The sequence below is a fragment of the Myotis davidii genome, unplaced genomic scaffold, assembly GCF_000327345.1.
Source record: "Myotis davidii unplaced genomic scaffold, ASM32734v1 scaffold271, whole genome shotgun sequence".
NCBI classification, from domain to species: domain Eukaryota; kingdom Metazoa; phylum Chordata; class Mammalia; order Chiroptera; family Vespertilionidae; genus Myotis; species Myotis davidii.
The window spans coordinates 905537-921246 of record NW_006284839.1 but is presented as its reverse complement, the minus strand read 5'-3'; the positions used below and the strand labels follow the sequence as shown (position 1 = coordinate 921246).

Genomic DNA, 15710 nt, shown 5'->3' with positions numbered 1-15710 from the left:
AGGAATGACCAGGAGTCCTTGAGGTTTTCCTTCACATGGGCATATAAAGTCTCTTGAATCCACATCCTGCCTGAAATCCTTGTTCAGATTGCTTCTCTCCTTTGTGGATCACATCCCTACTTATCTTTGCATCCTTCAGTCAAACCAAGCCATGCAATGGTTTAAATTGTTGTATTTGATTATTTAATACTGTCCACATCTAGAATTTGTTCTGGATCCCTGTAGATACCCAGTCTCTGTATACAATGGCCCAGCTTGGTGGTGAGAACATCAGTGGTTACTATAGTGCAGCCATATTGGCTATGTGCTCCATTGTGAACTCGTGAGACCCACAAGTGCCAATATTCAAATTGCATGACAAATTTCTCACCATAGCAAGTTTAGCTCAAAAGCCTCTCAAGTTCAGAACTTCCAGTTCTGTAGTCCTTCAATTTGGGATTTAGAGACCACATGGCTATCAACATATGATGACTTTTTAGTGTTGTATTTGATTTTTTTTTCCCATTTCTACCTTGCTACCAATTTGTGTACCACAATTTAAGCAGTAGAGTAGTGATGTCTTTCACTACAAAGCAAATAAAAATTACTTGATCCCTGGAGGATATTTATCAACTGATTTTTCTTTCTTTCCTTATTCATCTATACCATTACCTTTATTCTATAAAATGAATCACAATCATGGCTGGGTCGTCTGGCTTGTATGATGCAAGAATGCGGTCATTCATTTAGAGAAGTACTCAGACAACTGTTTTGAAATTTTTTTGTTTGGTAAAACTCACAATGTAAAATTCATTCATCTTAGCTATTTTTAAGTGTACATTCGGTGGCATTAAACACTCACATTTTTGTGCTACCATTACCCCCATCTATCCATGGCACTCTTCCATTTAGAGAACTTCAGGACCCATTAAACACAGCAACAAACCAGAAGTGGTTACCACTGACAGGAGCAAGGGGAAAGGCTTTTATAGAGCAGATGTAGAAGGTAGGCAAGGAAATTATTTGATTGGTTACAGCTTAAATGAGTGCATTATTTGGGATAGCCTCGTTAGCTATTTGTGATTTGTTCTCCTTTGATTTCCATCTCTTAGCCTTAAAGTATATATAGGCTTAGGTTTTGGTTTGCTCCCATAGGCTGCCAAGGCTCTATAGCCACCTCAGCCTAATGTCCTCCTGGTTTAATCAATTTAACAGTATGCATATACCACATTTTGTTTATCCATTCATCTATCAATGGATTCATGGGCTGCTTACACCTTTTGCCTATTGGGAATAATGCTAATATGAACATGGGTGTACAAATATCCAATTGAGCCCTTGTTTGCAATTATTTGGGTATCTGCAAACTGCTGGATCATATGGTGATTATATTTTTAACTTTTTGAGGACTATTTTAAGAATGTCTGACAGTGACCACAGCTTATTTTCTTGAAGAACCCCAGGACATCCTATGGTTACAAAATCTCCATTTTGGTTGAAGGAGTTTCCAACATGGTATAATTGAAACCTCCAATAGGATTTCAATAGCAACCCTTCTGAGTCACACTATTTTTTGAAAGTCTTTCTAAAACATTGGTTAGTAATCTTAGCTGCATATTGAATCACCTGAAGAGCTTTAAAATATACTTATGCCTGGGCCTCACTTCCTGAGATTTTGCTGGGGGAATTTTCAATTTAAACGCATCCCTACCTTCGTTCACAAAAGAGAGGGGCTTGGGAGACTTAACAGCACACAATTAAGCCCCCTAACCTATCCATGGTTTAGTATTATTTTGGAAAATCTGAATTTGGTTTTAATTGTTGTGCAAAAGTGACAAAGTAGAAAGTTATTTGTATTAGTCAGAACTTACATATGCAGCACAACTTCTTTTTTGTAAACCATTTGGATGGTATCAGAGAAGGGAAGGAGCAAAAATATAAAACATAATTTGGGGCTGAGTCAGGGCCAAGAAAAAAGTGATCAGTTAATGGAGCCATCTGTTAATGCAGGGGCTGGGGGAACAGAGAAGGTGTGTGAGGAGGCTCTGTGTAGGAGCAGGGATGCTCTCCAGCTGGGCTGGCTCTGCCTGCACACCTTCGCAGGGCCATGATCCCATTAGAACTCTCTGGATTTCCCCAGGAATAATTTGCAGTCACCTGCAGAAGCCCTAATAGGACCCTCACCCTAGAGCAGTGATGGCGAACCTTTTGAGCTTGGTGTGTCAGCATTTTGAAAAACTCCAACTTAACTCTGGTGCCATGTCACATATAGAAATTTTTTGATATTTGCAACCATAGTAAAACAAAGACTTATATTTTTGATATTTATTTTATACTAGAGGCCCGTTGCAGGAAGATTCCTGCAAGAATAGAGCTTCCTGAGACCTCAGCGAAGCAGAGAAGGGAGTGAAGCCCACCGAGGAGGGCTGTGCTCCCTTCTCCACTGCCTCACTCCCTCCCTTCGCCGCTTAGCCCTCAGCTTCCTCCCTTCTCTGCCACCTGGGCTCTCTCCCTTCACCGCTTTGCTCCCTCGCCAGGTCACGGATACAAGGCCCAGATTCCCTGGGCAGATTCGGGCGCTACCGGCCCCGCCTCGCGCCCGTTGCAGGAAGATTCCTTCAAGAATAGGGCTTCCTGAGACCTCAGCGAAGCAGAGAAGGGAGTGAAGCCCACCGAGGAGGGCTTTGCTCCCTTCTCCACTGCCTCACTCCCTCCCTTCGCCGCTTAGCCCTCAGCTTCCTCCCTTCTCTGCCACCTGGGCTCTCTCCCTTCTCCACCACTTTGCTCCCTCGCCAGGTCAGGGATCCAGGACCCGGGTCCCGTGGGCAGCGTCATGCACTGCGGCCCCGCCTGAAGTATGCAAATTAGCTGCCATCTTTGTTGGCGGTTAATTTACATATCATGCTGATTAGCCAATAGGAGGTGTGGCGAAGGTACGGTCAATTACCATGTTTGTCTATTATTAGATAGGATATTTAAATACCATTTAACAAAGAAAAATCAACCAAAAAAATGAGTTCGCGTGTCACCTCTGACACATGTGTCATAGGTTCGCCATCACTGTCCTAGAGGCTCTGGGCTGAGACAATAGTTCAGGCTTCTGGCCATCACTACAACTCCCAACAGAGCAGGTACATACTATGAGCAAGCTGCCCAAGATGGAGCAGCTCCTTGGACCACTCTGCAGGCCCAGATTCCAAAAAGGGTGCCCCTACCCTCTGCTTAACTGACCCAGAGCAAGGCTGTCCTGGAGTCCTGCACCTGGGAACTCAGTCCTTCTCCCAGCTCTTTCCCACTTCCCCTGTGCCCTCAGGATACAAGGATTAGGGAGAAGGAGCAATCAACACCATTTAGGGAAGTCTGGAGCCTTAGCTTGGTCAGGGCCCTCCCTTAGGAGCCTTGGGACAAAACTGCCTACAACAAAGAAAGTTAAACATATAAATTATGGTCTATTGGACACAGATTGGTGTTCTTTCTTTTTCAGGACCTTGAGGCTCTCCTGATCATCAATGACTAAGTCAATGCACTTTGTAGATGGAGTAGGTATAGGATAGAGTTTAGATGTGAATTTGGGAAAGGAAGTGATTTTTGTCAAGCAGGACAAAGGGTAGCAGGTAATAGCTCCTCAAGGTGGCTATGAGCCAACAAGGCATGGAATATTAGGGTCAAGGAGACTATGTATCAAAGAAAATTGCCCAACTTGTCATCTTGGTCTATTTACTAAATATGACTGACAACTGGTGATAAAACAAATCTCATTGCCCCCATTAGGCTGTTGTAGACAGGTCAAGAGGGCGTTGATGGGTACTTGCTACGACTCCAACTTCAGTTCCTGGATGTCCCCTTCAGGCCCATTTGTTCAGGTAGGCCAGTACTAGCCATCCCACCACCAATCCTCTACAACAGCCTTTTCTGTACTAAGCATTATTTATCCACACTCCAACACTTACCTCAACAACCAGCAGGTCATCATTTGAAATGGACTGAAGCCTTTTCTCTGGTGGTGTCTTTTCAAGAAGAGTGGTCAGTTCAACCAAGATTCTACCTCTGTAGGCAACTCCTTCTCCCTGAAAGGCAACCACACAGAATTATTCTTCTAGGCATGAACAACAGCAGAAAGAATGGTCTCTCTACTCCAGCTAATCCAGCTACAAAAAGTTTTTCCTTCCACAGCCCTAATTTCCAAAGTGAATCATTAATTCTCTCAGCTGGATTTAGATATTTGGTATCTAGAAAAAGAAACAGTGACTTCAGGTGGCAATCCAAAGAGAGACAGGGGAGGTGAGCTGAAAGAGATATTGCAATGACTGAGGTGGGGGGAGTGATAGTGGAAGGGACTCAAAGTCTCCCTCGCCCCACTTCAGCAGAGCAGCTCTACCTTTACCTACAGTAACTTTTTTCCTCTTCGCAGAATAGGAAGGCTGCCATGTTGGCAACCAGGGCAAGTCGCAGAGCAGCCAGGAAGTAAAGGAGGAAGTTGTTCTCTGCAGCTGAGTGTGCGGATGGGTGTCAGATATTCCCTCACCATACCTGGCCGTGTTGGCAATAGAATCTTCTGAGAGGAAGAGAAGTCTCCACCCTCCTCCTTGTAGGGCTTTTTTTTTCTACCTTTGTCCCTTTCTGGGTTTGGGGAACTAACTAAAAGAGATTACTTTGGCTTCTAATGTAATAGAAAGATCACTTCCCATATGTGGATCTCCATGTCCTCACCTTCAAAATAAAGAGGTTGGATCAGGCCAGAGATAGCAAAGAGTTTCACCAGGCACATCACCTCCAATCATTTGGTAAATTCCTAGAACATGGTGTTGAGCAGAATTCTGAGGCAGCACATTTGCTGACTAGCAAAGAAACCCAGCATTGATTCTTGACATCTGTTCTAAGTATAGGGAATAGCCATGCAATGTATTGGCAATTACCACATCAGATGACCTCCAGGATCCTTTCCTATTCTTACAATCTAAGACTGGAGGATGAGATGTCCATCCTCCAACACTTGATCAGTTATGTGGTAGCTGTGTGTGTGTGTGTGTGTGTGTGTGTCTGTGTGTGTCTATGTGTGTGTGTATGGGGGGAGGTCCCCTAAATATGAGACTTAATCACAACCATTACAGGAAGGAATCTCATTAACAATGTTCATTAATAACAAACCTTAATTGAGAAACCAACCTTTCCAGTATTTAGTTCATCGTAGGGGTCTGGGAATCCTGTGTATTCTCTGGGGCTTCCGTAAAGGTTCAGATAACAAGGTCCAAATGTTGGAATGAAGCCCACCTCTGTTTCTCCTGTATTTGCTGAGAGATAATGTCATCATTAAATTTTAGGCTTTTAAACATTTGATCTGTTGAAATAAATATTAGTTATTAGTTGGCTGGGTGAGACTATTTTTCTCCATTTTGTGAGTTAGTTGTATTAGTGGAAATTATAAGTACCTGTGAGACTTGCCAGTTTCCCTTTTCTTATTGCTATAAAATATTAAATTAAAAACATTTTGAGGTAATTCAAGTAAACATGTTATTCTTACAAAAAGACAACGTTATTCAAATGAAAGAATAATAAGGCTTTCAAAATGATCTTCACATTTTTTTGTAAGTTTATAATTGGCATCATGTTAAACATGTCATTGGCAATTGGGGTAAAGAGTATATTGTTTGGGGAAGTCATTTAAATGATATAGATCAGATTAACTTTGTTCCAAAAAATGTGATTTAGTCTCAAGTTAAAATATATGAGATTTAAGATTTTTATATGTAACAATAAGCCGCCTGCCTATGGTGATACAACCATATGATATTCATTAAACAGCATGAAGTCCCCATTCACTACATTCTGTCTCTGGTGAACAGACAATATGCTCCTTAGTTCTGCTACCTGGTCTTAGCAAGAGTATTCACCAATGAGGGGCACTGAGGGTGATGTTAGGAATTAGCAGGGTCAAAGGGAGATTGTGGGGAAATGTAAGAGCGGTATGGGTTTGATAGATGACAAACCTATCTAAACCTCAGCACCCACATCTACCAGGGGAACAATATCTGCCCTAGGAGAGTTGTGACGGTCAAGTGAGAGAGCACTGAGCAAACTTGTAATAAATGGTGAGAGCTGTGCAAACCAAAGGACAGGTTATGACCCCTCATGTTTGGAAGGTGAAGACCTTCAAGGTACAAAGCAGAAAACAGTATCTTCCAACCTAGAGATCCATGTTGAAAGTGGGGGAAAGTCATTTCATACGTTTTGAACAATTGATTTAGTGCCCCGTATCTCTCTGTATGAAACGTAAACAATGTTAACAAAAAAATGTTATGTCTCACGAACAGTTATTCACAATGAAGCCAATAGGATAGTTTGCATCTAGGTGAAAACATGAGACACGGAGCAATGCCTGGTTGCACATCTGTTTTAAGCTTAGCCATGCAGGACAACTATACAGGACTAACACAAAAATTATTTTTAAGACAGCAAAATGTTGTAAATAAAAAGGGTTTAAAGGCAATCAAATGATAAGAGTAAATAGGAAGCTCTAGAAGATAGCAAAATTACAAAGCATAAACCTGTATATGATGCAGCCCCAGATCCCGAAGATGAGAAATCTACATAGTAAAAATATAATTGGTTAAACAACATGAGAAATACAGCATTATAAAAGAGACATTGAAACGTTAACCAAATCCAGACCCAAGCAACACCAGAAAAATCCCAAATTCGGACCCAAGCCACATGACCATATTATAATTTGAACAAATATCACTGGTTAAATGCAAAATAGCTCAATATTTTGTGACAACATGAAATAACCCAGTCTCTCGAGTCCCAGGGCCACCAGGCATCTGAGAAGGGTCAGGTTCTCGCCACCAAAGGAGGCCTGGTGATGCTACCAACATTTTGTGTTTTTAATAAAACATTTGCTTGTCTTGCCTTAACTGGTTTGGCTCAGTGGATAGAGCGTCAGCCTGGGGACTCAAGGGTCCCAGGTTTGATTCCAGTCAAGGGCATGTACCTTGGTTGCAGGCACATACCCAAATAGGGAGTGTGCAGGAGGCAGCTGATCGATGTTTCTCTCTCATCGATGTTTCTAACTCTCTATCCTTCTCCCTTCCTCTCTGTAAGAAATCAATAAAATATATTTTAAAAAAATTTTTTGCTTGTCTTATATCTCGCTTAGTTGGGATCAAGGCTAGAAAATCGAAGTTAATGTAGTCTGAGGCCTGTAGTTTATGGTACATTGCTTGTTTCTCTTGGGGAGATGCATGCTGCTCATTGTTATTTAGAGACCCTGTAACAGACTGTCTGAAGGGCCGGCAGGGAGAAAAGACCTCAGAGACAGGGGCTGAAACTAACAATTTCTATTTTTATAAATGATGGCTGTTACCACCTTATCACTATGAAAAAGGCTTGTCTTAATATTTCTTGAATAATTAACTTTAGGTAATTATTTAATAACTTCTTGCTAATGATACATGAATTTAATAATATTTACCTTCCCTCCATATAGTTAGAGCATGATTTAAAATTACTCATTTGGTTACCTTTAACCTAGTCTTTAACCAATCTTTATCAAACTAATGATTTCATTCAGTATTTATATCTGGATTCCCCACTTGATAAGAAGAGGCTAGTAGCCCATCTACTTTCCCCTCCATTCCTCTTCCTTTTCTTCCTTCTAATCTCTATTTTCTGTACTTTCACTTTTACATTGCAATGGGTGATGAAATTTACATTCTGCTTAGAGCTTTGACTACCAACTTAATAAAAAATAAAAAAACCAATTAATAATGCTTACATTATAACAAACATACAATATTGTTCTCTGCAGAGAAAAGGAAAGTATAATTACATTTCCTTTGCTACCTCTGCTCCAGCAGCATGGTCCCCTATGCCACTCAGCAGAGAATATTGCGATGAAATCTCTTTCCTAACTCCTTCCATTTGCCTAAAATATTTGGACTTTATATTTGGACTACATCTACTTTGTTCAGTTTTTCTCAGAATTTCTAATTGCCCTATTTTTCCTTCTTGAGAGAGGAAATCTATAGCTTCTTTACCATGTCTCGATTATCTTCCAGATTCTTACTCATGCTATGTATTGTTTAGATTAACATTGAAAAAACAACTCACAACCCTATAAGGTCCTCTCTTGAACAACATGAGAGGCACCTTAGGTTTTGCAAGACAAAATCTTGTCTCAACTTCTCTCACTTTACTCAATATGTTGAATCTATTAGCAATTATAAGAATTTTCGTTATTTTATTTAGACAACAAAAAATAAGCTGCTGTTATTATTGCTTAACACTAAATATTTTATCTTACCATCTTAATTTTTCTCCTTCATTTCCTATTATAATTTCTCACATACACACAGAACCATAATGCCAGGTATAAGCAATTAGTTCTCAGTATGGAAAACATCAAAAAGAAAAGTGTAGTGGTTATTGATGCCTGTTAGCACAAAATGCATGAAAACAAAATACACATGATCTTAGGGAGCAAAGATTACATGGTTCGTTGCCGTCTGGCCTCCTGGTTCCTGCCAAGGAAATCAGTTAAGAAAGGGAATATAATTTATATTTTGGTGAAATTGTTTCAATGCCAATCTAAAAAATAAGGTGCTAAGCACTCTGTATTGACACTCAACATTTATAAAACAGCTTCTGGGAAAGAATTTTTGGATGGGAGCAAGAAAGCTAAAATCTTCAAACTGTTAGTTGCCTTAATTACCAATTACCAATTAGTTGTTTTCTGGTCATCACCAGAACATCCCTGAAATGGTTCACTAGGCTCATCACATGTGGCTTTTAAGAAACCAAGTCCATTGCCCTGGGGCTACCCCAGCTCATTCCTTCAGAAGTTCTGCACCTTGTCTTATTCCAGCCCTGCTGTGTGACTTACCTTCCACTTCCCCGCCAGAGGCAGCAATTTTAGAAAGCTGTAGATATGTTGTTCCAACTACATCATTTTTGGTAAGACGGTCCCTGTGTAAAAAAACAGGTTAAGGCCTCCACTTATGAGCATGTATCTTCATTTCAACAATAATAAGATAGAGCTGGAAAAGACCCTAGACCTCAGAAATCATTGTCTGGTGGGCCTCAGCATTACTGCACTTTTAAAAAATCACTTGAAACCCCCCTCCCCCCAACTCTCATCTCCTATTCAAGCTTTTGATTCACTAAAAGTAGGGGTGAAGAACAAGTCTGCATTTATAACAAGTATATTTCCTAATTCAATCTGCTGGAAATGGTCCTCCAACCATCCTTTAAGAAATACTGATCTAGTTGGACAACTCATTTCATTTATGGAAACTGAGATTTTTATAGAAGTCATGAGATTTGCATATGGCCACACTCAATACTATTATCATAAAATGAATGAACCAATTATAGGCACATTGCATAAGAAGTGCAGCATAATCATAGTTCATAGAATAGTGCATGTCTTATTTTAGTGTGTTCATACTATTTACTATGCTGGTTTAATAACTACAATAGACTATATCTAAGGGTCCTTCATAGGGAGAAAAATTCCTTTTCAATTCAATTCAAATACTTATTGAGCACTACTGTGTGATAGATACTATTTTTCTGACTACAGTTGCTTGCCTAGAACCTAAATCTTATTATCTATATGGTAGGGACAAATTTGCCCACTATAAGTATATATAACTTTGTGTATCTCTCCATGGGTACCTTAGTCTGTGAGCCTAACTCATGAAATGCTCTCTGGCCAAGCAGATAGTAGGTGTAAAAACTAAGGTTTATATTAATAACAACCTCTCTTTAATTCCTCCTCTTCTTTATACCATTTAGTGGCATACACACTCTGAAGATTAGGACTCCATGGGAGGGAGTAAAGACTCAGTATTTTGAGGAAAGATTATTCTACTATATAATATTATATATTATAGTATTATTATATATGATATACAGGGTCAGACAAAAATAGGTCTGGAAAATAACACAATAGTATGGAAAATAACACAATAATTAATAAATAGTAATACAAGAATAAACTCTGTGTTTTGTGCACTCACAACTATAAAGCTACTTTCACTCCATTCTGTTATATATAACACATTATATAGTATACTAGAGGCCCGGTGCATGAAATTCGTGCACTCGGGGGTGGGGGTTATCCCTCAACCCAGCCTGGGCCCTCTCGCAGTCTGGGAGCCCTCAGGGGATGTCCAACTGATAGCTTAACCAGGCATGAGCCTGGCGTCTGCCCCTGGTGGTCAGTGCATGTCATAGCAACTGGTTGTTCTGCCTTTCGGCCAACTTGCATATTAGCCTTTTATTATATAGGATAATAATATTAGGATGTAGAAAATTACTAATTAAACACAATTGGCATGAGAGCTTGAAGCTTTTCTGTCCATCCAGAAGGGTCTAGACTAAATTTAAAGAATCCTTAGCTTTCCTTCAAGGTATTGTGCAAATATGGTACAAGGTATGTAACCTCAGATCTGGGTCCAAAAAATCCCCAGTTAAAAGGGTTTCTCTGTGCATTCTAATTTGCACTATTGCTTTGGAGGGGCAGACAAGGTCAGGAAAAAACCCTACATGTGTATTGACCACAGGCAACTCTGATTCAATCAGCAATAAGCTCACTGCAGAGCCTGTAGGCCAGAGTGGTCACCCACGCTACACAGAGTTCAAACCCACACTCCCAAGGGCTCCAAGGGCTCCTGGAGCTCCTTCAGAATGTCACCCAAGGTTCTAAGAGCCTTAAAACTAGCTCACACTCATGGGAAAGGACACTTTGTCATAGGCCCCTTCCTGGCTCTCGATTAACTGATAATGATGGGGTCACTGAACAAAATGAAGCCTTTTCTCTTCCCAAAGTGCCCTGTTGCTATGGTACCAAGAGGGTATTGACATGGAAGTCAAAAACATCTGGCTAATGGAAAAGCTAAGGCCAAACAGGAGGCCCAACTGACTAGCTATCTAATGACTGTGGGCAAGTTACCTTTCTGAGTTTTAGTGTCTTCATCTGTAAAACGAACTAATCATAGTCACTAGTAGCAAACATCATAATAAACACTGATAATCATGGTGATGATGATGATGATGATGATATTTGCCACTCTCAGGGAGCTAAAGGCTGCTAATTGAATGCCCCATCTAACTAGAATATACTCAAGAATGGTCTCATTGTGGCCAATCACTGCTAGGAGGTTGGTCTAATAAAAATCCCATCAGAACATTTTAAAGAATTTCCTGCATTCAGATAGGTAGCTTTCTCCATTTTCCTTTCTAACAATAATAGGAACAGAACGGTTTGGTGATTCTTCCCAAGAAGTGGTTTACTCCATGTCTGAGGTCCATTTTGGGCAGCCTAATGGTATTTCATTCATTATCTTGGGCATTTTCAGATCATTTCTTCCTTCTTTGTTTATGAACAGTTGAACTAAGAGATTCAAAATTCTTCTGCAGCAACACTATTATCATTTTTAAAGAAAACATCCAGCCGAAACCGGTTTGGCTCAGTGGATGGAGCGTCGGCCTGCGGACGGAAGGGTCCCGGGTTCGGTTCCGGTCGGGGGCGTGTGCCTGGGTTGCGGGCACATCCCCAGTGGGAGAAGTGCAGGGGGCAGCTGATCGATGTCTCTCTCTCATCGATGTTTCTGGCTCTCTGTCTCTCTCCCTTCCTCTCTGTAAAAAATCAATAAAATATGTTTAAAAAAAAAAAAAAAGAAAACATCCAGTTCCAAGAACAGTTTATTCCTTCCCTCTGGGAGAAAAGCAAATATGCTAAAATATAAGAGTCAGGTGATCTAGAGTAATGTTCTTTAATATCCAAATGTTTTATTCTTTAATTCTGAATTAGACACAAGTCCATTTTTAACTCACCAGTCATATATTGTTAGTTTTATTTTTTCACACACTGACGGAAACTGTGCAAAAGGAAAAAAAAGGTAATTATTTCTCAATTTACTCAGTAACTATGAAAGTAAGTAGTCTTATTTTTCTGAAAGAAAAGGAAGTCAAACCTTGATCTGGAGATTAACGACTTGATTCCACTCAGGGTTTGCATTTTTCTCAATTATATTTGTGCAAACCTGTAAAATCGTCAAAGCAAAACAGTAGGTATTCAAGTTTCTAATTTCTAAAAGTTTATAATACATGCATACTAGATTATGACTCTAGCAGTTTACTTATAAGTTATATACTTAGTAACCTGGTTAAAGGTTATTTTTCTTGATAATGATTTGGTAAAATATGACATGGGTTTAAGATCTCTGCTACTTCTGTGGCTAAAAGTTTTCAGTTGCCAGATTTCTAACATTGTGCGAGTGTAATGAGGCAAGATTAATGTTTATTGAGCATTCATGACATACTGCCTAATAACTATATCTTCATTAGCATGTCCAAACAGGTCTTTTGATTCTGCGCACCCAACCCCTCCTCTGTCTCCCCAAAGTGGCTCCTATCCCAGTCTTTCCATCATTGTTCACCAGGTGGCTTAGGCTTACAGCAAAGTCAGTCTCCTCTCTCTCCCCATCACACACCTCATCCAATTCATGAGTAAATCCTGACACCCTCATCTGCATGTGGACCCTGATCTGCCCCAGACACCTGCAGTTGGCTCCTACCTAGATCCTCTCCTGCCTGCTCACTGTCATGTCACTCCCCTGTGTAGCCTCCTCCATGAGCTCCCAGTTACACTTAGAATAAAGTCCAGGTCTGACCTCTGGCTGATGAAGCCCTACTGCCCCACCACCCACATCTCTCTAACCTTCTCTCTTAGTTTTCCCCCTTGCTCGCCGCTCCAACCACCTGGATGTTCTTTGGCTGCAAATGTGTCTCCTCCTTGGGGCCTTTACATCTGCTTTTCTCTCTCTCTGGAAGCTTCCCCACCTCCCACCCCCCACTCGAGACCTCTGCATCATCCAGGCCTCTGCGCAATGTCCCTTCCTCAAAGGTGGGCACATGATATCCTAGCCAAATACCCCTTCAACCCCACACAATCACTTCTTGTCCCCTGCTTTATCTTCTGTGTAGTGCTTGGCACTATCTGGAATTATTTAATGACTTGTTAGCTTCTTTATTGTTGTCCCTTAAGCTCCACGAGAGCAATGGCTCACTTCTATATCCCAGCACATGGAACCATATTGAATAGTAAACAGACTTCCAACAATTACTTCTCGAACTGATGAATCCTTTCAACACTCCTATGAGAATCTTATTATCCTCATTAATATTTCAGGAAATTGAGACTTAGGGGTTACAATATTTGCCTTAATTGCCGATGGAGTGGGGTAAAATCTGAACTTAAATCAGGCCTCCTCTCACTCCAGACCTCAGGGGTTTGCGGCAGCTCTCCATCGGCTCCTAGGAAATGACGCCCCGACCATGTGTCATTTGCCGAATCTGCCTTACATAAACAAATGGTTCAACTACGTAGAAAATACTGGTTTTTCATGCCTACAGTTGTCCATGGGGGGGTGTTATTCTACTATGGAATCCCACTCTCGAGCCTTTGACATTTGTAGATAAAAGTAGTGGTTACCTGTGTTTTTACACCAAGAGTTCCCCAGCTTTTCCCAGAGGACAGGGATGGGGTCCCCTGCCTGACCCTCTAGTTTCAGCAACTCCCCGGGGCATGGGAGGTAGGAAACACCACAGGAGTGGACAGCTGGGCACTGGGGAGCTAGACTCTAGGACATTTACCAGGGATTATGACAGCTAGCTAGCTAGGGGGCTTGCTTAACATTAAGATAACATTTGGACCTGGGAAATAAATCCAAATAATTCAGTAGCAGCTTTCGCAATTTACATTTTTCAAATGATTGAGTTTTCCAATTTAGTCCTGCATACTTTCCACTGCAAAATAAACCTGGGGAGAGTCTGGCATGTGCACACTCAGATAATCTGCGTTCCTGCAGGGTGCCTGCTCATCAGGGGCCACTTCAGCAAAGAGTTAGCAGGAACTCACACCAAGGGAAGCAGAGGTTTATATAGTATTTATTTCTAGAGGCATCTGCATTTAGATCACACACAAACCTTTTTTCCAGCAAAGGAAACTTCTACAAAGGGATCCACTAGGTTCTTCTTATCTGCATTGCCTCCAAAGATTTCCTTTACCGTCTGAGAGAAGGCATCATCCACTGGAAAGTAACATGTCACACGGCAGAAATTAAATCTGATTCTCTTAAAGAACTGGAAGTCACTCAACAAAATTAAAAATGTTCTCCTATACATGAACACTGTGGCAAAAAAATTGTTCTCAAAAGTAGCACTGTGTTGCAGAAATTCCTTGTGTCTTGGTTGAGAGAGAAAATGTTTTCTCCCCAAAGAGTTTTAAAATCAATAAGAACACCTTGAAAAATAAATTGATAAAAGATTCTGTTGAGAATCAATCATTTATTGAGGAGAAAGTAGAAATAAAACGTTCATTCATGGAAGGTAAGAGACAACTCTCAAACTCAGGCCTGGTTTTAATTTGGAAAAGGTGCTTTAGGTCAAAATGATATCGGCCTAGTCTGACTTTTCAGATAAATTCAGGGAAATTTGGCATAATCATAAGTAACACATTTAATCACTTATAAACAGCAGATTTCTCTATTTTAACAAACTTGATTACGTAGGTAGGAATTTAATGTGTTTTAATTTATTTACCTCATTCAAAATATTTCTGAGGAACATATGGTATGGGGAGTCATTATGGGGTCTTTAAAAAGGGAAGGGGTGTTCCCAGGAAAAGTGGCCAATCCTGAAGCGATCATGGCCTGAGTAGTGGGTGCTGCCCCCGGTGAGGAGTCCTTTGTCCCAGGTCCAACAGGAAGCACATAAGCCAGGCCAGGAGGACAGGATGCTGGGCCTCAGCAATGACATTGGACTAACTGGACCAGTCTCTATGAGCATCAAATGCATCCAATCTCTTAAAACACACATCTCCTAATACAATACTGACAGACTTTTACTTATTGGCACTTAACTACCCTTTGCTCAGCCATTTTTAATAATCCAAGGCAAACACATATATTTGTTCATAAAATTTCACATTTTCATTTGGGATGAAAGGAGTTGGAAGTGCTGACTGCTGACCTCTCTATGTATTCTCTAGAATGAAAAGATATGGAACATTAAAGAAAGAAAGGATGGAGAAGAATGGGCCAAAAGACTCAACCAAAAAACATGTACCAGTGACCAATTGGCTACCTCATGAACAAGCTCAGGTAGCTTGCAATGGGGCCAAAATGAATGAAAATAAGTCATGAAAGCCTTTAAGAAAAAAACAAACAAAACCATATGATAGGGAGCACCAATCCCTATTTAGAGTATGATTTTAACACATCTAATCATGAAAATAACTGATAATCTGGAGCAGGATGAAATCATTACATACTCTGGGGGATGTCCTCTGCTCGGTAGATTTTCAGCAAGAAGGTCACCCACCGGAGGGCGATGCCAGCAGGGAGCAACAAATTACTCTCCACATCGTCACTGTCATTATCACGATCTGGTTTCTCAGCCTGGTGGGGACACACAATAACAAATTACACACACAGGAGAGCAGCGCTTGGAAGAACCCAAACTGATGCTTGTAAAACCACACCAATCAGAGCTGTTTCCATTAGGATTTCCTGTTTCAGGCTTAAGAGTTCAGCCACCAATTCAACAAAGCTGCTCTACAAAATTCAATATGCATGTTTCTTTCATCAAGACACCATAAGAAAATAATGTGTTCTGTAATTTTATGAGCACAAAATAGTAGAGGGGCCAGAGGGAGGGAGGGAGGG

General features: G+C 40.7%; 1 protein-coding gene across 1 annotated transcript in view; it reads right to left on the bottom strand.

The window, feature by feature from the left end:
• Positions 1-15710, bottom strand: part of MYOF (myoferlin) — a 144265-nt gene that overhangs the window by 65662 nt on the left and 62893 nt on the right. Inside the window, exons 12-19 of the mRNA XM_006755111.2 lie at positions 15317-15443; positions 13972-14075; positions 11958-12026; positions 11818-11861; positions 8861-8943; positions 6525-6563; positions 5146-5270; positions 3930-4046 (exon numbers count right to left, since the gene is read on the bottom strand). Of these exons, the coding sequence (XP_006755174.1) occupies positions 3930-4046; positions 5146-5270; positions 6525-6563; positions 8861-8943; positions 11818-11861; positions 11958-12026; positions 13972-14075; positions 15317-15443 (708 nt within the window). The remainder of the gene's footprint in view (positions 1-3929; positions 4047-5145; positions 5271-6524; positions 6564-8860; positions 8944-11817; positions 11862-11957; positions 12027-13971; positions 14076-15316; positions 15444-15710) is intronic.